Source organism: Notamacropus eugenii, chromosome 2 (assembly GCF_028372415.1).
Source record: "Notamacropus eugenii isolate mMacEug1 chromosome 2, mMacEug1.pri_v2, whole genome shotgun sequence".
NCBI classification, from domain to species: Eukaryota; Metazoa; Chordata; class Mammalia; order Diprotodontia; family Macropodidae; genus Notamacropus; species Notamacropus eugenii.
The window spans coordinates 105,861,651-105,883,865 of NC_092873.1; the positions used below are offsets into that span (position 1 = coordinate 105,861,651).

General features: G+C 49.2%; 2 protein-coding genes across 2 annotated transcripts; one reads left to right on the forward strand and one right to left on the reverse strand.

Annotated features, from left to right (window-relative positions):
* The first annotated feature begins 2,266 nt into the window (after positions 1-2,266).
* On the forward strand, positions 2,267-8,231 carry GNMT (glycine N-methyltransferase). Its single transcript, XM_072642189.1, has 6 exons — positions 2,267-2,516; positions 3,324-3,451; positions 5,438-5,554; positions 5,889-6,031; positions 7,548-7,669; positions 7,898-8,231. Exons 1-6 carry the CDS (start codon positions 2,311-2,313, stop codon positions 8,067-8,069), a joined length of 888 nt encoding a protein of 295 aa, XP_072498290.1. The 5' UTR covers positions 2,267-2,310; the 3' UTR covers positions 8,070-8,231.
* On the reverse strand, positions 6,132-22,215 carry PEX6 (peroxisomal biogenesis factor 6). Its single transcript, XM_072642188.1, has 17 exons — positions 21,185-22,215; positions 19,526-19,689; positions 19,015-19,098; positions 14,949-15,051; positions 14,730-14,863; positions 14,026-14,137; positions 13,573-13,781; positions 12,949-13,144; positions 12,417-12,490; positions 12,115-12,253; positions 11,816-12,021; positions 11,625-11,686; positions 11,198-11,306; positions 10,688-10,804; positions 10,339-10,416; positions 9,978-10,117; positions 6,132-9,450 (listed from the first exon to the last, which is right to left on the reverse strand). The coding sequence occupies exons 1-17, from the start codon at positions 22,088-22,090 to the stop codon at positions 9,314-9,316; spliced, it is 2,970 nt and encodes a 989-aa protein (XP_072498289.1). The 5' UTR covers positions 22,091-22,215; the 3' UTR covers positions 6,132-9,313.

The following is a 22,215-nucleotide window of genomic DNA, read 5'->3' on the forward strand; positions in this document are numbered from 1 at the left end:
CCACTCGACTTCCTGGAGCCTTTTCCTTTTCTGCTCTAGAATCTGGTAGTCTTCCCAACCCCCTGGCAGCAGGCTCCTTTGTTCCTTTTTCTCCCTTCTGCCTGGTCACCTCCACCGGACATCCTTTATGAATTTGTTCACCCTAGTCCCTCCTCTGTGATGCCAGGTTTTATGTAACGTGTTTACTGCTCCCCTCTTCAGGGCTGCACCCTGCTATTGCACTTTGTTCCCTGCCCCTCCACTCCCCCCAGTTTTTTTCTGTTCCTTTAGAACGCACCATATAGGACTCTCCTCCCCCACCCCAGCCAACACCTGCGCCTTACATGATGCCCTCTGAAGTTAGGGGAGGTGAAGGGGCCCTTTTTGTCCCTCCCCTGCTAGTCCTGAAGTCAAGACCAGGAGCAGCCAGACCCAGGGCCTCCAACACCTGGCACTAATGGTGCAGGGCACAGTTGTGGAACTGGTTTGATTTGTTCTCCCACACCTCCTCTTTAAAAAGGTAGCAGCCATCATCTAGGATGAGGAATACTGAAGGACTTGCCATCGTTGCCTCCTCAAATTTAGAACTGAAAATGACCCTACTTTGTCCTGTCACCATCCAGCCCAAGTCCAGGCCCACTGGCCAACAAATGGGCATTACTGAGAGGCCTCTGGCTATGATGGAGTGCCTTTGTGAACTCAGAAGTCCCAGCATCTAGCCAGTCTTCCCCCCACTCTGAGGAGTTAAGGCAGCCTTGGCCTGGAGAATTGCAAGCTTCTTGTCTTCTCTGGCCTGGACATTTCTCCTGCCACAGATTGTAGAAAAGCAGAACCTGGCCCTTAGAGATTACTTCTACCAGGGCCCTGCTGCCACTCCCCTAATATCCTAGATGAGGTGGGACCCAAGTGAACCTTTTTCTAAAGTCACCAGAACTGGCCCAGTTTCCCCATGGGTATGGAGTTTCCCTCTTCTGGACCTCGATACCCGGGCCTGACACTCGGAACAAAACTGAAGGTGAAGTAGGGAAGGGACTGAGGCTGGGCATAATGTAAGCAGGTCACATCCTTGACCCCTCAATCTGTTTCTCTTGCCAACATCTGATAACTTTCAAAGTTTTCACTAGAAAAGACTGTTCTATGCAAAAGCTAGAGAGAGAGAGAGAGCCCATCCCTCTATATGCAGAATTTATTTCATTGATTTCTTAGGCAGAGGTTTGGCCTCTTTCTGGGGTGGCAGCCAGGCTGCCCAATCCTGTGTAGTAGCAGAGAATTTGACTCCAGTATGACCCTGACCTTTCCCCTCAACAACTAGACTATCACTGTTCCTTTGGTGTTTAAGCAGCCAGGAGCCCTTCCTCCTCTCCCATGTTCGTAACATGTTCTCTGACCTCTGCCCTGCCTCCCCTCCACATCCTGGGATCTTTGGAGAACCTGGTAACACAATAGTTCTGTGTGTTGCAAGCCCTGCCACCCTTGCCCTCTAAACATTTAAGCTCCATTTCCCCTGCCTACTCCCACCTAGTTCTGTATCTTCCACCAGATTTAAAAAAAAAAAAAAATGATGCTGAAGCCAGTTCTGCTCACTTCAAGTCCAATGTTCTAAAGCTGATATGCTGGTTCCATGCCAACCCCTCCCCCCATCTAGAGCCCACTCACCTCTATAGACCCTACTGCCTTGGACCAGTTCACCAGAAGAAGCCCTGGAGAAGCTAGGAGCTGGCTTGCTGTGTTAGACATATAAGAAATTGGGCTAATTGCTTTGAATAATAACTACCTCCAAGTATGGGGGTACATGGAGAGGAAGAGTTGTAAGATGAATTGGAGATAAGATATTATGACCTGACCTAACTCTGATTCATTAATCCATCTACCCACCCCCCAATTCTTCATCTGTTGTTCCTACTTCATGCCTGATGCCTATGTGGACAAAGACATGGTTACCCCCTGACACACACAGCTTGATCCCTTCTAGCTGAGGTCTTGGAGAGTTAACTAGTTTGCCTTTCCTGCCATCCTTGGTTCCCAGAATCCCTGGGTGTGTTCTGTTTCTCTTTCCCTTGGATACCTGGGATCGAGTTGGAGGGGAGATCTCCCACATGACATGCCCCTCTCTTGCTAGCAGTTAGGGAGGAGGGATAGAAAGAAGTAAGGCCATTCACAGGGTCTGGGAGATCAGGAACAGCTGGTTCCTGGCTCTGGGAGAAGACCAGATGGGGGCGTGTCCTGGATCTCACCTGCCATTGGACAGGTGAGGCAGGCAGGGCAGAAAGAGCCAGGGCAGCCTTATAAGAACTTTGGCAGGTGGCTGAGGGGCCAGGTGGAACTGAGAGGATGGCAGACAGTGTGTACCGGACTCGCTCCCTGGGAGTGGCAGCTGAGGGACTTCCGGACCAGTTTGCTGATGGGGAGGCAGCCCGGGTCTGGCAGCTATACATAGGTGACACCCGAAGCCGTACAGCAGAATACAAGGCCTGGCTCCTGGGGCTGCTGCGTCAACACAGCTGCCAGCATGTCCTTGATGTGGCTTGTGGCACTGGGTAAAGCTGGGGCAAGGACAGCACAGGAGGTAGGGGTGGACACCAGGGTCAAAAAGGTTTGGAGGACAGGCGAGACCAGAATGCTCCTGAGGCAGAAGGGAGCTAGGTGGAAAAAATCCTGCCCTGGTAGAAAGTCATCAGAAATTGGGTAGATCTCTAACTGGAAGATACCTCTTTGGGAATGGCAACAGGGAAAACAGAGGGGATGGGAATGGCAAAAATGGACATGTATGTGAGATAGGCATGAGTTGTGGGGGTGCACATATAAGGGAAATGGGGTGAGCTGGAAGTAAGGGCATGGTGGAAAACAGACTAGGAAGGTGTTAAAGGATCTTTTTTTCAAAAGTAAAATGGACTGTCTCTGGTGGTTGTGAGAAAGGAAGTCACGAGTTCTTGAAATGTTGTCTGAGATGATCACTTGTTGGAGTTGCTATAGAGGGGAGTCATGCTTTGGCTGAGTTAAACTGGATGACTTCTGGGTTCCCTTCCAATTCTGAAGTTTTTTGATTCAGTGGGTAAAAAGTATGTTGTGGGGGGGGATCAATGTCAGGGGTAACTCACAAATGTTGGGTTCCTCCTTCTAGTCTTCTTAGTCCCCAGTTTCTCCCTTGACCCTCAGTTCCCATTCTAAAACTGTCCTTTCTATCCCTGTTCTTTCTAAAACCTGCTTTGTCTCCATCATTCCTCTCCCTCTACCCTTCTAATCCTCTCCCTCCAATCATTCTCCCCATCTTCTCTGGCTCATCTTTCCTTCCCTCTTCCTCTCCCCCCGTCCAATCCTGTCATTGCCTGCTGGGCCTGGCACAGGGTGGACTCCATCATGCTAGTGGAAGAGGGCTTCAAAGTGACCAGTGTGGACGCCAGTGACAAGATGCTCAAGTATGCCCTGAAAGAACGGTGGAACCGTCGTCACGAGGAGGCCTTTGACAAGTGGGGTATGTGGGATCTTGGCACAGGAACAGAGGGGCCATACAGAGAACCAGCATCCTCCACATACTGTCCTCCGAAGCACTCTGAGCTAAGTGTCAGAGGACCTGAATTCTAGTCCTGGTTCTGCCATGACTTGCTGTGTGATTTAGAACAAGTCACTTCTGTCTGGTCCTTAGTTTCTTCCTTGTAAAATGATAGTGTGGGAATGGGCAGAAAGATGGAGCAGCTAGGTGAGTGTGGTGGACTTAGTAAAGACTGGAGCTGGAATACTGCCCCAGGCTGTGACCCTGAATATCACCGAGGGCTGGGGAGCCTGCGACCTTGAGGCCACATAGGGTCCTCTAGCCCCTCAGGTGCGGCCCTTTGACTGAATCCAAATCCCCTTCATTAAAGGATTTGTTCTGTAAAACCTGGACTCTGTCAAAAGGCCACACCCGAGGACCTAGAAGGCCACGTGTGTCCTCGAGGCCGCAGGCTCCCCCTTTCTGTGCCTCCTTTCCTCCCTGTAAAATGAGAGGCTGAGACCTCACTGATGACCTCCAAGATCGCTGCCACCTCTAGCCCCAAAGTCTGTGATCAGATCTAACTTTCCTTCTAGCTCTTAACTCTGAGTCTGCAAGGAAGTATTTTTGGGTTCTTCTTGTTCTACCTTCTCTGCTCCTGATTCATGCCTTAATTTTGTAGCTTCCCTTCAGGGGCTCTTGTCTCTTAAGGACAGGGACCTAAGGGCTTAGTGTCTCCTTCCATGGTTGACTTCAAAGCCAAGCCTTCTTGAGGTGACACAGGGATCTGTCCCTTGTCCTTAGCCCTCAATTTTTCTCCAACCCTCTTCATTTTCCCTGAGGTTTGGGTCTCTAAAAGTTTTGCCTGTCTTCCTTGCTTTGGTGGCATGGGATTGGGCCATTCGCTTTTTAATCCTCCATCTGCCATTTACTCAGCTCTGACATTGAGACAAATCTCTCAATCTTCTTCAGCCTCAGTTTTCTCATTTGCCAAATGTCGCTATTAATCACTGCCTTGCATGTTGTGTAAGGTTGTTAGAGGGACTGAATGAGAAAACAATGATGTAGTAAGTGCTTTGGAAACTTGGAAGTGCTATTTCTAACTGGAAGATACCTCTTTGGGAATGGGAACAGGGAAAGAGGTATCATTCTTGTCGTTAGACCAGGTAAGGACTAAAGCCCAACAGGTCAGGACGCCACTCATGGGGCAAAGGACAGCTATCTGCTTCCTACAGATGTGACAACCTTATAAGAACCAGTAGGGAAGGTCCTGGGGTAGAGGAAACAACGAAGGGGATGGTGATTGTTTCCCTCTGTCCATGGCAAAGCAGCTCCCTCTGACTTCTCCCAAAGGAATAGACTTAAATAGCAAAGGGAAACAGGAGGTAGGGTCTGAGGATGGGAACCAAAGAGGTGACTCTGTAACTGCTCTTCCAGTTCTACTGGACCCTTTCCTTGCATGCTACTTGGATGGGCCAAGGGAGCTCAGCAGCCATAATCTCTGTCCTTTAGATCCCTCCTTACTGGCTCTGCCCTACCCCTACCCTCCCTGTGGGGGCCCTCTACTTTTACGTCCCTAAATCGCTACTTTAGTCCAGGAGTGCACTAACGTTTAGTAAGTTCTGGGAGCTTACACTCAACACCCTTTTTGGTTTAATCACAGCATTTTCTCCATCACTTTCCTAAGTCTAGACAATCAACAAAACTGTAAACCAAATCCATATTCCTGTCATTTGCCAATTTCTGTGGTGTGTTTATACTGAAAATTTAACAGTGAGAGTACCAATGCACCTATGCCTTACTCCTTTGGTGGGATCCACGTATATCCCCTCCTCTCCCCCCCTGCCCAAAAAGAAGCCCATGTGGCTGCTTGCCTCTTCAGGACTACAGCGGAAAGCCTGTTGTTCAGGTTTGTTGGCCAATATGGAATATGGAGCATTTCTGGTACCCATGGAAATGGTGGCATCTTCTACTCCTCTATTCCCTTAGTCATTGAAGAGGCCAACTGGCTGACCCTGAAAAAAGATGTGCCCCTGCCAGCAGAGGGGGGCTTTGATGCTGTTATCTGCCTAGGGAACAGTTTTGCCCACTTGCCAGACTGCAAAGGTGAGAAATGGGGCTACAGGTCACCTTCCCAACAGATTAGTTCCCCCTCCCAATTACTGACTGCTCCCTTGACCCCTAAGTTCTACACCCATCCCCTTCATTATATCCTCTCCCCCAAAGTCCAAGTCTAGACACACACACACACACACACACACACACACACACACACACACGCGCGCGCACGCTCCTCTTCTCCCCAGGCAGTCTCCTGCAAAGACATAATTCCCATTCTTCATTCCTGTCCTAGGCCCAAAGGGCCAGTAAGGGTGGGTCGGGAATGAGAGGAAGGAGCTGGGCTACTGAGAATTTCTTTCACCCATTGTTCTGAGCTCAGGTGACCAGAGCGAGCATAAACTGGCTCTGAAGAACATTGCAGGTATGGTGCGGCCTGGAGGCCTACTGGTTATTGACCACCGAAACTATGACCACATCCTCAGCACTGGCTGTGCCCCACCTGGCAAGAACATCTACTACAAGGTGTGGCTCATGAGAGGGAGGGAGTGAATGGGTGCTGAGCAGCAGAAGTCGAAGGTAGTAATGCAACAGGAGCCAATAAAGAAATGAGGAGCTGGGAGGGGACAGTTAATAAACATTTATTGAGCGCACCAAGCACTGACACAAAGAAGAAAACGCCAGTCCTACTATCAAGGAGCTCACATTCCAATAGGGGAGACAACCTGTGAATAATTAGGTACGGACAAGACACACACAGAGTAGATGGAAGGTAAACTGAGAGGAAGGCACTAGCACCTGGGGAATGAGAAAGTCGACTGGCAGGTGAGATCTGAGCTGAGGTTTGAGGAGGCCAGGGAAGCTAAGAAGCTAAGGTGAAGAAAGGGCCAGCCAGTGTAGAGATACAGGGATGGCTGAGAGTGTGTGCTGTATCAAGGAGCCAGAGTCAGCAGGCTGGGCTGCAGAGTTTGAGAGGAATAAGGTATAAAAAGAGTGGAAAAGTAGAAAGAACCTAGGGTATGAAATGCTTTATATGCCAACTAGAGAATTTTCTTTTTGAGGCAACTGGGGTTCAACGACTTGCCCAGGGTCAACAGCTAAGTGTAAGGCTGGATTTGAATTCAAGTCCTCCTGACATCCACTTCACCACCTAGCTAGCACAGAACTTCATATTTGATACTGGAGATAATGGGGAACCACTGGTGCGCACAAAGCCAGCGAGGTAACATGGTCAGAACCATACTTTTAAAAGAATCACTTTGACAGCTGAGTGTGGGTGATGTGGTCCTGGACTAGGGTCATGGCTGTGTGGAAAAGGGATGTATATGAGAGATGTGGTGAAGGTGGAAATGACAAGGTGCAACAGATTAGACATTATGGGGTAAGAGTGCAGAGTCGAGGACAACATCAAGGCTATGAGCTTGGCTGACCTGGAGACTTAATAGGGTCCTTAAGGCTAAGGGAGTCAAGAAAAGGGGGAGGTTTAGGGGGCAAGTTTTCTTTTAAACATGTTGTTTGAGATGCCTGTGGCACATTATGTTAAAAGATGTTCAAAAGACAGTTTGGCGATGTAGATTAAAATTAGAAATTCAAATCTGCTTGTCACAATGACAGATTTAGAGCTAGGAGGGATGTCAGAAGCCATCAAATCCAACCCTTCATTTTATAGATAAGCAAACTGAGCTATAGAAAGGTGACTCTGCAGTGTCACACAACCAGTGTTTGAATTATCTGCAGATAAAAATTGAGCCCATGGGAGTGGAGATCACCAAAAGCGACAGCAAAGAAGAGGGCCCAGGACAGTCTTGGGGGACACCTGAGAGGTGGGAGCGTAAAGGGCATCAGCTGGAACTGAACATAAGAGGATCCTTTTGAGGGAGGCAGTAGAGTTCTAGGAAATGGAGAGAGGAAATACATAGGAACGTGATTTCTGAAAATTTCTATGAAGGAACCTATAAATAGGTCAAGGCTTTTAGAATGAAGTAAGCATGAGGAGGCCTGAGGGTAGGGGGCACTGATAGCTCCCTTTTCTGTCATCCAGAGTGACCTGACTAAGGATATCACTACATCAGTGCTGACTGTGAACAACAAGGCTCACATGGTAACCCTGGATTATACTGTCCAAGTACCTGGCACCGGGCAAGATGGCAGCCTTGGCTTAAGGTACTCAGGCTTCTTTCGGAGAAGGGAGAGGGTAAAGTTGGGAGCCTGGGCTCCCCCGGTCCTGGACACGTTCCTCTGGTTTATCTTCCCCCAATGTTTCTAGGCAATTTTCGGGCCTAACTCGAAAGCCTGTTGAGGACACCCCCTCCATGTCCTCTGCCCCTCTGCTCCCTAATCTATTCTCTCTCTAGCTTCTCATGCCTGTCTACACCTTTGGTCCTGTTGCAGTAAGTTCCGTCTCTCGTACTATCCTCACTGCCTGGCACCCTTCATGGAACTCCTCCAGGAAGCCTTTCAGGGGCAGTGCCAACACAGCGTTCTTGGAGACTTCAAACCTTACAAGCCTGGCCAATCCTCTGCACCCTGCTACTTTATCCATGTGCTCAAGAAGACTGGCTAAATCACCACCAAAGCACTTCATAAACCCATCAGAGTCCTTCTAATAAATAGGATTAACCTACAAGGGAAAGTCTGCAATAGAGGCTTGTGGAGTCCTGAGGAGGGGATGTACCGTGGGCCTCACCTTTGGTTTGGGGACAAATAATACAGAATTAGTACCTTTTCTGCTTCTGTGTTTGTGTGTTGACAGTCTGTGCCCTCCCCCTTGGCCACTAAGACATCTTTCGATTGCCCCCTCACCAGCCCCTCTCTGCATCCAGAGCACTCCAGACCCTCAAAGCTCACATCCCATCCTGTTCCCTAGACAGAGAAGAGAGACCCTTGAGAATAATCAGTGTGGGGGTTGAATATTGGCATGGGACTTTGGACAAGCTGCTTTTTTCGAGGACTTGGTTTCCTTATCTGTAAAGTGAGGAGGCTGGACAAGATTTCTTGGATCTATTTCAGCTATTAATTCTATGATTCCTATTGTCACCTCTGATCCTTGACTGGATAACATCCATTGGTCCCAATTTCCCCACGGGTCTGTGGGTCCCTGAGCTCCTGTCTCACCCCTACAAAACCAGAAGAGGGCAGCACACACTTCTCTTTTTGGCTGGAATAGTAAAGAATGGACAGTGATAATGAATACCATTTCTAGCCTCAGGGCTGATTACCAGGACTCTTCCTCCACTTTCTCTATGCCTATCTGGGCCTAGACCAAGCACAACTCTTTTAAACATTTTACTAATGTTTAAAAAAAAAAACTATCACTGTCACTTCTCACTAACTTTTTCTCCAAAGAACTCTCAAAAGCAACAAAACACATAGGCCATATCTAAAAAGATAGGTCTCGTCTTATACCTAGAGTTTCTGATCAGAAACTGGGGAAGGCATGCTTCACCCAGGCCTCAGATGTGATGATTGGTCACTCAACAGTAATGTATGGGGGCAGGATCTGAGCTCAAACTCCAAAACTGGGCAAACACTATAAAGGATGAACTTGGGACAGTAGGATTTTCTGTCAGATCCTACCACGACCCTCCTACCCAGGTCCCTGCAGCCCTGACCTCTTAGTTTAGACCTTTGGTCTTCATGCCCTTTAGTGACAGTGCCCTCTTTCCACAAGGCGGCAGAGTTGGGCCAGGAAATTTCTCCGGGTTAGGTGGCCTGAAGAAGACTGATATGCACTGCCCACTTCAATGGGTCACTGATGTTCCAGGGCTGGTGGAGAGGGTAGGGCTAGGGGTACAGCCCAAAGCGATCTTAGCAGGCTGCAAATTTGCGCTGGATGCGCTTGTAACGGAGTAGCTCCTGCTCCGAGACAGATGGCTGTAGCCGGATGGCAGCCTGGACCAAGTCTTCCATGGTAAGAAGTAGTGCTGAATTAGCTGGCTCCAGTCCTGGGGTGGGGGAGGAGAAAGACAAGGAAAATCAAGTTAAGTTCCTCTTAACTACAGATGACAGAGGGGAAGGAAAGTAGATAGGACTAGAATTTCAGCTGCCCTTGGAGCTCCAGATACAGAGGACAGAGCTTTCCAGACTAAGGCCCAAACAGGAGCTGAAAACAGGGGAAGGCAGGTATGTCAACTCTTCTGTCTGGAGGAGGGAATGGGCAACTGCTGTTTTCTAGTTAAGTAAGGCCTCCTTTTGGTCATCTTCTCATCCTCCAGTCTCTGGGCACAATGGTGCCCCAGAATAGCAGCTGCAGGCTCTTTAGGGTTTAAAAGCCTCAAAACAGGTGACTCAGCCCTCTTTCCTTTGTTCCACATCTAGTGACTCCCTTCTGTTTTCTGCCCTTGAAGTCTCCCACTGCCATTTCTGCCTACTGAGGCTCATGGGTGGTACTCTGAGGCTGTGGTTTGGCCCACCTGGTGGGCTTCTCCCTCAATCCCACTGAGCCTAGGGGTGGGGAAGATTCAGTCCTCACCATCTTCAATGTCCTGGACCCTTCGCTTAAGAGCTGCTGTCACTGCATCAGTACAGAGGGAGTACAAATCAGCGCCAGTCAGCTGGGCTGGGCATCGGTCCAGGACGCTCATCAGGTTCACAGAGGGCTCAAGCTTGAACCTGGAATGGGGAGTTAGGGGATGGTAGTGAGGGGATGGTTATGGTGTTTTGGAAAGCATTCTTTTTCTGGAATTAACCCTTAGCTCTCCAAGGGACATCACTGGCCAGCAAATTTAAACCCAGGTCTTTAATGCCAAATCGAGAGCACTTTCCATTATACCAGTACTAAAGTGGCTCACCCAGGCACTAAACATAACCATCTCACATCCCCTAGGCTATACCTTCGGGTGATGGCATTTAGAATCCGAAGCTGGGAAGCCCGATCTTCACTCGGCCCCACAAACACCAGCTTGTCAAACCTTCAGAGAGAGCAATGATCAGGGAAGGGTATTCAGCTAGTAAATCCTCGGAGCCCAACCAAACAGGTGCTATATTCCCCAACTCCATGGGCCAGGCCTGAGCTCCTGGGAGGTTAGTGGGCTGCAGGCGTTGCCCACTGGGCAGCTGATACCAATGCTAGGTAAGTTTGGCCCTGAGAGGAAGTGCAGAACAAGATGATCATGGGAAATGAGGAGTTAATTGAAGTAGATCAGATTTCTCAGAGAGAGATGGGTAAGGGATGGGACAAACCTGCCCGGTCGCAGCAGCGCACCATCTAGGAGATCAGGCCTATTGGTAGCTCCAATTACAAACACTTCTTGGCTGCTGTGAAGGCCATCAAGCTCAGCCAGGAGTTGGGAGACCACCCTGTATGGGTTAAAGATAGAACATGAGAGGGGTGAGAGCCAAGGGCAGAGAGCAAGTCAGTCCACAACCCTTTCCTGTGCCTCTTCCACATCCCCGGGTCTTGTCCAAGGAGGCTCTCCTCATCCCATGCTCCTCATCTCCAGCCCCTTTTGGCATCTCTTGAGCCCTTTCCTTGATCTTCTATGTGATCTTCAGGCCACAGTCTCTCTAAGTTCTTCATTATATTACTTTTATAAGAACCCAATGGAGGAGAGACTCCTGCTCTTATGGTCCCAGAACTTGACAGTGTGACATCCCTCATCCTTCTGAAGCTCCTGGAGCAGGTATGTTCTGCTACCCCAACCTCAATGCCTCCCATGAAGTCAGTTTCACTCCTGGTGCAGCATCACCCACCGGTCCATGACACCGCCAGAGTCCCCGCTTCGCCCTCGACTTGGAGCCAAAGAATCCAACTCATCAAAAAAAATGATACATGGGGCAGCAGCTCGAGCCCTGGAGAACACTGGAAAAGAGGAAATGGGGATGAGGAGGGAAGGCAACAGGCTAGAAAACTGGGAGCACCAAGTCTGAAGTGGAGGCTCAGTGGGGATGGGCCTGGAACTTAACCACTCACTGAACCTGCCTTATCTGGCAGACTAAGAACTTGAAGATCAGAGAGGAAGTGACTTGTCCAAAGTCACACAGCCAATCAGTGGCAGAGCTAGGCCTTGAATTCAGTGCTTCATCACATTGCCCTTTAACTGATCCTTGAAGGAAGGGACAAGGAAGGAGCAGTCTGGGCAGGAAGAGAGAGAGAACAGGGTGGGAGGTTAGGACTCACCTTCTCTAATGTTCTCCTCACTTTGGCCCACATACATATTGATGAGTTCAGGACCTTTCACACTGGGAAGAAGGATGAACATGAGCACTTGGCTTCCCCAATATCTCCTTAGCCCCAACTAATTCGAGTCCCCAGTCTAGAGTCCCCCCTTCTCCTCCTCCTCCATCAGGTCTACTGTCCCTTGTTCCTACCTGAGGAAGGTGAGGCTACATTCAGTGGCTACAGCCTTTGCCAGGAGGGTCTTTCCAGTGCCTGGAGGTCCATACAGCAAAAGGCCTGAGCGCCTCAGCCCCACGTCCAGCAGCTCAGGGTGTTCCAGAGGAAGCTGAATTGTTTCCAGAATCTCTCTCTTCACATCCTGCAAGCCCCCCACATCCTGCCATGACACTGCTGGGATCTAGAGGATGGATGTCAGGGGGTTGGGAGGCATTCTGACTGAGCGTAAAAGACAGAACTAATTTCTTCCTACAATAAAGTCTGGAACCCCTACCTTGGGGGCCCCAATGGCCTGAGAGTGAGCCATCTGTAGCTGTTCCAGCGCCACCCCAAAGTCCTCTGCCAGTATGGGAAAGCCAGCAGTACACAAGTCCCCCTCATCTTCCTCACTCAAGCTGCCAGCAGCCATCACACTGAACAAGGAAATAGCGACAGAGAGAAAAGGTATGATTTGGGACTCCTAAGGCTCTGGGCGTCTCTCTCTCTCTCTTCAGTGTCTTGAGCCCTGCCCCCATTCCTGTTAACCTTCCTAGTTTCTTGTCTCCTCCTCCTTCCCAAACTCCCCTTGCCCCTCACCCTGTCTGGATCCTGGCGCAGGCTGCTCGGCTGCTGTAGGCCAACAGGGCACAGAGATCACCCAGCACAAAGCCCTGGGGAAGGTATGATGAGAACAAGGGCAAGAGAGCCATGGGAGACAGGTGGAATGTCTTGCCTCTACCTCCCCACCCCCACTTCCCCTTTCAGATGCTCTGTGAAGGAGATGAATAAGTACATTTTCCTTGGCTCCAGTTGCCATGGGGAGTAGCAGTTCTAGAGCTTCTTATCTGGATCTGCCTCAACGTGGAATAGGCTGTCCCAGAATACCCCGACAATCACTCACTGAGAAAGTTGTCTTGGCTGTTCTATGACTAGGCCTAGCTGAGCTTTGAGCTCCTTTGCAATTCAGAGATTCTGTGCCTTGATGTCCATCCATGCCCTGAGAGTTTTCTAATTTCAGTTCAGAAGCAAGTACCACCTCATATATGGGGTTATGGGACTGAATGCCTTACCAAGAAACCTGTGGGGTCCTGTGCCCCTTAACTCCTGACCCTCCTTCCCTGGTACTCACTGCACTCCTTCTTGCCAGCTGGGCCAGATTCACTTCCTGGCCCAAAGGGAGGTGGGCAGTTAGTGCCTGCAGGATGCTGAGCCGGTGCTCCTCTGACAGCATGGGGACCTCCAGCTCATGAGGAAATGCTATCTGCACATCAGGGGGCACATTCTGGGGGCAGCTTGTTGTAGCCACAACCAGCAGAGGTAGCGAACTATGGAATGAGAGAAGCAGATGCTAGAGTGTCTGCTCAGGACAGGACTGAGTACTCTAAACATTGCTGCCAGTATAAAGGAGGAGTGGGGTGGAACCAGGGAAGGGTGTGAAGACCCCCAGGTTGGACTATGCTGAGAACATTTGGGGAGTGCTCTGGTTCCAGCCCACCCCAAACAGACTGAGGATTCCCCAAAGTGGTGACAGTCTTCCCCTTCCTCTGGATATCCCTAAAATAGTTAGCATGTGACTAAGTCCACTGCACAATGGGCACTGATACACAGTGTCGATGAATCGGACTGTAGCCAAACAGCAGTGAGGCAGATGAGTGTATTGGTGCAGAAGGGGTAGGGGTCAGAATGTTCTTAGCTCCTTAGCCTAGTCCCCAGAGCTCAGTCCCAGGCTCCCATGGTGGGTCTGAGGGGATACCTGACGAGGGGATCCTTATTCAGAAGAAGATGTCGAAGCACAGCTACCACATGGGCATCCTCGCCCAGCCCATCCCGTTCCCAGCCCAGGAGTTCTACACCTCTCAGCAGCAGGACAGATGGGCGGCAAAGCTGAGCCCGGGAGAAAGTGGCCCGAAGCTTGCTCTCCACTGCTGCACTGGTGTCTGCACACAGCCTTGAGCAATCTGCCTATAAGCAAAGGATGCCCCACACTGAAGAATAAAACTGCCTTAGGTACTCTCTCAGGCACTTGTTGGATTTCTCAAATACAAGCAAGAGAAAAAGGCCTAGTCCTCATCATGCTCCAGACCACCCCACCAGGCTGCTCAGCAAGTCCTGGAAGCCTCTTCCACCTCCCTATGAGGCAAAGGGCTCGCCAGTGCGGCAGCATAGGCAGCAGGGGCTCTACCCAAAGGACTGTGGGCACCCTTACCTTGAATAAGTGGAGCCCAAGACGGCCACAGGCAGCAGTGATGGCTGTGGTCTTCCCACTGCCCGGTGGCCCCCGCAGGAGGACGCTGCTGGTCCCTGTCAACAAAGAACCCCTGCAACCATAAAAAGCTCAATTTGATCTCTGTCTATCCTATGCTTTCTCAAACTTTTCCCTCTGAACATGTACAAGGCAGTCTCCTTCAAAAGGGTAATAGAAAGAGTCCCTGTGCCTGAGAGTCAATTTTCTCATTTGCCTCTTTCCAGAAGGAAGGCCAAGGGGCTCATCCTCCCAGACTTGTGCTCGGTCAGCTTCAGGAGGGCTTGCTGAAGCCTTTCCCACCCTGGCCACCTGAGGCATACTAGTCAATGGCACCACATCCTTGCACCACATCTTTCAGTCATGTCTGGCTCTTTGTGACCACTTCTGGGGTTTTCTTTGCAAAGATACCAGAGTGGTTGCCATTTCCCTCTCCAGCTCACTCTACAGATGAGGAAACGGAGGCAAACAGGATTAAATGACTTGCTCAGGGTCACACAGCTAGTAAGTGTCCGAGGCCAGATCTGAACTGGGAAATGAGTCTTCCTGACTCCAGGCCCTGCACCTTATCCACTGTACCACCTAGCTGCCCTACCACATTCTTGACCCTCCCATAGCTCCAACTCAAAGTCATCCTTCACCTAAGGTCCAAAGCCTCTCTCTCTTACCCAGGATGGAGTCGTGGCCTCAGGATGTCACAGAGTTGTATCACTAAAGTCTCCAGCCCTGGAGGGGACAGGCTGCTCCAGAGACCTTGTCCCTCTGAAGGGAGCCATGGGACAAAACTCAGAGTAGAACCCACCTGCATGGTAATGAGAGAGGGGCCTCAGGTATAGCAGACTCTGTCTCAGCCTCCCCACTCTACCCTTCCTCCCCAAAGGCCTCACCAGGTACAAGGATGTGTGGCTTGTATCAGCCAGATATGCAGTGGTTGGTTCCTCTGGGGCCTCCCCAACAGTTGTCTTCACTTTGAAGAAGAGAAAAGGCCACCTGTAGAATGAAGGCAGAGCACACCCCAAGTTGGTACATGAATGCTGTCTACTGGAAAGAGAAAAACAAATGATACTAACCCCATTTTTCAGATAGGAAAAACTAAATCTAGATTAGTTGTGTCTAGCCAGTAGACAAGAACTCACATTTCCTGGCATTCAATTCAAATATCAAATTAATCTGACAATACAGCCCTGGGATACAGATCCCCATAGTTCTCAGGCTATAATGTCCAATTCCTGTTAGTCATGGGAGGCAAAAATGGTCCCAGAAGACTATGAGGGAAGGGAGGAGGAGGCCCACTTTATACTTAACAATGCTTATAGTAAAAGACTGGAACATAAAACAAACTCTATATCCTTTTAATAATTATTACTCCTAAGCCGAATTCTGGTGCAGCGTTTTTAATCTGGCATCCTGGCTATTCTAATATATCTTGCACCTTGACATTTAAAGGGAAAAAAATGGAAATATGCCTGTATAATCCATGAAGATTATAAGGTTATAAGACTATCTTAGACAGAGAATACCCTTGATAACCTAATTAGGTGAAAAGGCAAATAAATCAGGATACTGCTGGAATACAAGTGAGTTGTGTTATAGATCAGGTGAGTGAGAGAGATGGGGAGAAAAGCTTGTGGACAGCCTCAGTTCGTAGAGCTCCACACTGGGAGACGATAGCTTCCTTAGACTATCCTTGAAGAACAGAAATGAATCATTCATCCCCACTTATCCTAAGGTTAAAATGGGCCTTCATCCCACTCCCTCTCCATTACAGTCTCTTAAGGTGAAAGGGGTAAACTTCTCTTTCCCAAACTGAACCCAGCATCTCAGAGAAGAGAGGTGAATTGGTTAGGCCTCTGAATAGATGAGGCCCAGAAACAGACCTGACATAGGAATAACAGTCTCTGAGGCTCAATTTTACATTTAAGAGTCTGCAGCATTCTTATGGAAAGCCTATTAATGGTTAGTTATTCAATTTAAGATGTATAGAGCTTATTAGCTGTTCCCCAAACTTGGCATTCCAGCTCTAGTGCCACATGTATTTTAAACTGGCATGTCTAAAAGAAAACTCATCTTTCCCTCTCAAACTCATCCCTCTTCTGCACTCCCTTATAAATATATTATTATAAAGAGCTAACATTTACACAGCAAGTCATGTGATATTCACAAAGACTCAGTGTGAAGTTGGTACTATCATTACTCCCATCTTACAGATGAAAAGAGGATGGCAGAAGGTAAATGGCTTGTCCCACAGCAAGTTAAATAGCTGAGGCAGGATTTAAAACTCAGGTCTTCTGGACTCCAAATCCAATACTTTATCCACTTTACCACTTAGATGTCTCATACAAACCCCACTCTAGTTCACTTTGCAGCTGGACATAAAAGGTTTCTAATTGGTATCCATGCCTCAAGTCTCTCCCCACTCCAATCCACCTTTCACAGGTGGCCAAAGTGATTCTCCTCAAGTGTACAACACTTCCTTGCTAAGTTCCAGAAGCACTCTAGCACATCTAGCAAATATAAATTTCTCTGCTTGGCATTTAATGTCCTTCACAACCTGACCCCAACCTACCTTTCCAGCCTTACTGTATGCCATTCCCCTTCTTGAACGCTAGGCTCCAGCCACACTGGCCTTCTTGCCGTTCCTCCATTTTCCATTTCTACACCTTACATCAGCCACCCTAATGTCTGGAATGAACTTCCTTCTTATCACTGGTCTTCCTCAAGACTCAGCTGTGCCAGCCTGCATCTGAATGAAGCCTTTCCTTACCTCCCCAGGTGCTCATGCTGCTCTACTCCCATCCTCTCCCAAGGCAAGCTTGGAAAAGCACCCACTGCTTCATTTTTTTCTGTCTCCAGCACCTAGCCCAGTGCCTGGTATATAGCAAGCAACTAATAAATGCTTACTAACAAATGCTCCTCCTCACTGCCACTCTTCTAAAAGGCTTAACCCAGCTGCGACCTCCGAGAAGAACTTTCCTGATCTTTGTAGTTGTTCGTGCTTTCTCCCTCAAATTATCTTGTTTCACTCATCTGTGTACAATTCCTAACAGCCTCCTAAATGGTTTTCTTGCCTCAAACCTCTGTCCTGTCCAAACCATCACCCATATAGCTACCAAAACTATATTCCTAAAGCACAGGTCTGACGAAGGCACTGTTACCTCTACAAATATACTCCATCCTGATATTTAAAGCCCTTTGATCTACCTCAGCTTCAACCTACCTTTTTCAGGCTTATCATGCATTACTTCCTCAGTTCAACCATACTGGCCTTCCTGCTGTACCTCACATGACATGCTGTCTCACTGCCTCTGCACATGCTGTCTGTCTAACATGCCTCTTCAACTCTTAGAATTCCTAGTTTTCCTCAAAGCTCAGCTCAAGAACCACATCTTAAATGAATGAGGTCTTTCCTGACCCCCTAGCTGCTAGTGCCTCATCCTTGAAACGATCGTTTTTATTTTTAATAGATTTATATGCAAACACTTTGTGTCACATACATCCCTGCCCCAGCCAACAGAGTATAAGCCTCTTGGGGGCAAGGTTTCACTTCTGTCTCTGGAACTCCAGCACCTAGCACATAGCATGCACTTAATGCTTGTTGATAGACATCACATCCTCAAGTAGAATGTACTCCTTAAGGCAAGGGTCTATTTTCATCTTTGACTTTGCATCCTACTGCCTAGTAGTGTCTTATACATAACAGTTGCAAAACAAGTGCTTGTTGGATAAATGGTCAGTAGCTGAGAAGGACTTATTTTCACACTTCTATTTTTTTTTAATTCCCAAAGGCTGGTCTTACAAAGGACAAGGCTGCAGTATGGTTAGAAAAGCCACTGAGAGAAAGCGCCTACAGCAGAGAAAAAAATGCACAAGAGGCTGACCAAGAAGCCAGACGTGTACTAGGTCCTCCCAATACTGGGAGGTCTCTGTCTCTCTCTCCTACAGTCATTCCCCAAGGTCAGTGTGGAAAGCTATTGTCAGAGCACTTGACACAGCTGGGCTGTCAGGTAACAACTAAGTGTAAACACACTAACAAACAACACAAGCAGAGAACAAAGGCCAGGGCCCAGGATCACTGATGAGATGTGTGTATGCTGAAGTCACTGCCAGGACCTTCCTGGAATAGGACACTGGCCTGAATGTCAAAGCACCAGACTCTTAGTCTTGACATGCTGAGTGGCCTTGGATAAATAACCTCTCTAGGAAGAGTGAGGTGAGCTTCACCTTCCATGTGGCTGGTCTAAAGCCCAAGAGTTCTACCAGACCTGGTTGTGCCACACAGCTCCAAATCTTTCTGCCTTTGAAAAAGCATTTTAACTCTGTTACAAACATACTACTCAGTAAACACTTACTTAATACTTACAATGGACAAAACAAGGCATGGGATTGGGGCCTGTACTCCAATACAGTGGAGGGATGAATGGCTGGGGAGAAACCACCAACTCTCTTTTTAGCCAAGAGCCCAAACCACACTCAAGCTTGGTACTGTTCTCACCTGATGAGACCTGGGGCAGTGCTAATTCACCCAGTCACAATCACACAAAGTCAGGAGGGGAAGACTCAGGCTGATGCCTAACTTTCTATTGTAAAGAACAGATAAATGGAGAAAAGACATTCCCTCAGTAGCAAGTGCCATTTCTTCTGGAGGATGGACCCAAGGAACAGTATGTGTACTCTTTCCTACCTAAACAGATTCCAAGTTTTGGGTTATCTTGTGTCATATATATGTAAAGAAGAGGAAACAACTCAGGAAGACACATTAGGTCAACGATGAGAAAACAGTGGAGTTTAGAATAGAAACCTCAGTCCCAGGTCGAGAAAAGGCATGAAGGGCTACGCTTTCAAGTAATTCTTAATGTTTTAGCCCAACAACAGACACCATACCATCCAAACTTGAGGGCAAAAATATTACAGCCTTAGTAGGAGCTTCTCAAGGTTTAGGATAGAGCTGCATACCTGAACAGTTTCTCTGGGTTTCTTTCCAAGACGTCTGCTTGTCCAGCTGTTGGTACACACAGAATATCCCCTTCCTGGACCACCCTGTAACACAAAAGAAGTTCCAGTGAGATCATAACTGGAAGTTGGTGACATGGTAAACTATCTTTAGGGGGCAAACTGTCCACCCAGAGATCAATTTAATACAAATGGACTGGAGGGAAATGAAACTTTTGAAAGGTGGAAAAAATGGGAAAGAAAGGAATATGAGTTTTCCAGAGAGAAGAGATGCAGTGGGTTTCTTGTGAAGTCCCCAATCTCCTGCATAACAGATAAGCTCTCTCTTTCATTACCTCCCCAGCATCCCAAATGGGATCTCCCACCCCAATACTTCCTAAAATGCAACTTCAACAGTCACATGGACATATCTACATCTGGAGTTCAGGAAAGAAGGGGAACAGGTCTGATACAAAATGCCAGGCTCTGTTTCTACCAGAGGTAAACATCTTTTTGTTTAGGCTAGGGAGCTGACCTGGGGGTCTGAAAGTGCTGATAAAGAGCCTGGTCATAGTTGCCACTGGTGCTGTAGTGGGGGGAGGACACAATTTCAATGTGCAGCTCTCTGGCAAATGGAGGCCCAGACAGCACTGAGCAGCTTCCTCTGTTCTCAGGACTCTTGAATCCTTCTGAGTATCTCTATTAGAGAAACAATCAACATTTTACAGACTTCCCTTTACATGGTGACTAGACTACACCCTCCTTGCCAGGAGAGCTTATTGTTTAAATATTATTTGCATAATCAGAGGTATATAACATCTCCGAGCCTCAGTTTTTTCATCTGTAAAATGGAACTAGTATCGACAGTACCTACCTCACCAACATGGCAGGCTCAAATGCAATAATATGTGCAAAACACTTTATACCTTAAAGTGCATATGCAGATGAGTTATTCCTGTTATTTCTCACCTCTATCCACTAATTCAGATTTGAACCCAACCAGAAAGATGCGGGGATATGAGACCTGGGAATCAACCCCCTTCAAGACTATCATCCTTAGACTGCTGCCCCCAGGAACAGAAATCCTTCCTGATATACCTACAGAAGCAGTGTCTTTCTCCTCTTTGAATACAGTATTATTCTGATTCATCACTTCAGTTTTTAAAATGTCCGTAGTTACGACCATGACTCTGAAAATCCCTCTGATGTCCTCAGGTAGTTCTGAGCTAGTAGAAGTATCAGATCTCAGTAGATAATTGGGATGTATTTAGTTTCCACTTCAACAACACTAGAAGTCCATGTGATTGGCCTGAGAAGGAACTCAAGGTTCAGTGTATTCGTGATTATGGCAAAGAGACAAGATCTCAGGGTGGCTGTTGGAGCTCAGCAGAATGATTAGCATGAGAACTACTTGTACTCTACGCTCTCCTCCCTTAAATGTCTTCCTCTGCCCACCTAAAAGACATGGAGTAATCCCTAAAACATGAGATCACAGCTTAAGAGGTTGAAGTGACCTTAGAAATCAGAGTCCAATTCCATCATTTTACAGAGAAGGAAACTGAGGCACATAGAAAAATAAGTATTAGGAAACACGACTGGGATTCAAAGAATAGAAAACTCATTTCTAGAGCCAGAACAGGCATGAAGGCCTAGCATTCAAGTAACTTTTAATGCATTATTTCAAAAACAAAGACACCATACCACACAAACTCCAAATCCATGACTCTCTTTACTGAGCCATTTTCTGACCTCTAGTACCAATTATTTTCCGTGACATACACAGGGATATTTAATTATATTTCATCTTGCCAAATCAATCTATTTTGAGACAGCCATCTCAATAAATGCAAGAAGCTATATAACTCCTAAAAGCAGTAATCTTTGCAGCTCCGCAGATATTAAGCACACTGCAAGTGAGGCTTCTGGATGTTATTCATGTATGACAATTGTAACGTGAATTTCCAACTTCCACTCCAAGAGCTCCCAAGTTCTGGATGTATACGTGTGCGTGTATGTATGAATGTTTTATGTGGATATATTCTTCACACCTTAACCCCTTACTAAAACAGTAATCTCATCATATAGAAATGGAAACCAAAGCCAAGAAGCTGGCTCCAGGAGCTCCAGGTGTCTGGTTTCCTAACTCAATAAAAGTCCAATCTGAGCTGGGGAGAAAGGACCTCCTGGTCCTCACCTGAATGCTGAGCTCCCCGATTTCCAGGGGTTCACAGGAGAGATTGAAAGCCAGATTGGCAGGCACCAGGGCCATCCCGTCGGCGAGGGGCTCCCCCAGCTCCGAGGACCCGGGTCCCAGCTTCTCGGGGAGGTTCCAGCGAGGGTCCTGGACTTGCATCTTGGCCAGGTGAGGTCGGGGGGTTGGTGCCCCTTCCCTGATCGGGCTTACCCACACCCACTCTCCCTGGAAGAGGCCGAGGCCCCGCAGGCAGCTCCTGCTGACCCCCAGAGCCTCCCCAGCCCCGCTCAGGATGCCTCGCAGCCGCCTGGGCACGCTCGGGGCCGCGAAGGAGGACACCACGGGAGGGGCCGGCAACGGGGGGCGGCTGTCGCCGGGCAGGGGGCCCCCCTTGGCGGCCCGTCCCCGGAGCTCGGTCACCGACAGCCGCGTGCCGGGGCCCAGCAGCCCTTGCAGCGCCGGCCGCGTCTCCAGCACCCGGGGGCCGAGCGCGGGCAGCGCCTCTCCGCGCCGCACGAGCACCGGCCCGGCTCGCGGACCCGTCCCGGAGCCCGAGCCCGGCGCGGCGCCCAGCAAGGCCCAGCCCAGCGCCGGAGGCCGTCGCACCGGCCGGGCCCGCACTCGCGCGCCAGACCCCAGCGCCAGGAGCCGCAGCAGCGTCCGGCTCACCAGCAGCTCCGGGGGGCCGGGCTCGGGTTCGGGCTCCGGCCCGGGCCCCTCGCCGGGGCCCTCCAGCGCGGCCACCAGCAGCGCCGGCCCCGTCGGCCCCGCCCCCGCCGGCCTCAGCGCCAGCACCAGGCCCGCCGGCCCCGCCGCCGGCCACGGCCCCCCAGGCGGCAGCAGCACCGCCAGCGGAGGAGCCTCAGCCGGGAAGGGCTCCAGGGCTCGCAGCACGGCCAGCGCCATGACGACGGCGACTGGAGCGGAGGCAGGGGGACCGCCGCGGCTCCTTCCGGAGCCTGCAAGAGGAAGGCAAAGCAGCGGCAGCCGCGGCGGAGCGCCAGATGCGCCGCTTCCGGCCTCCGCACTAG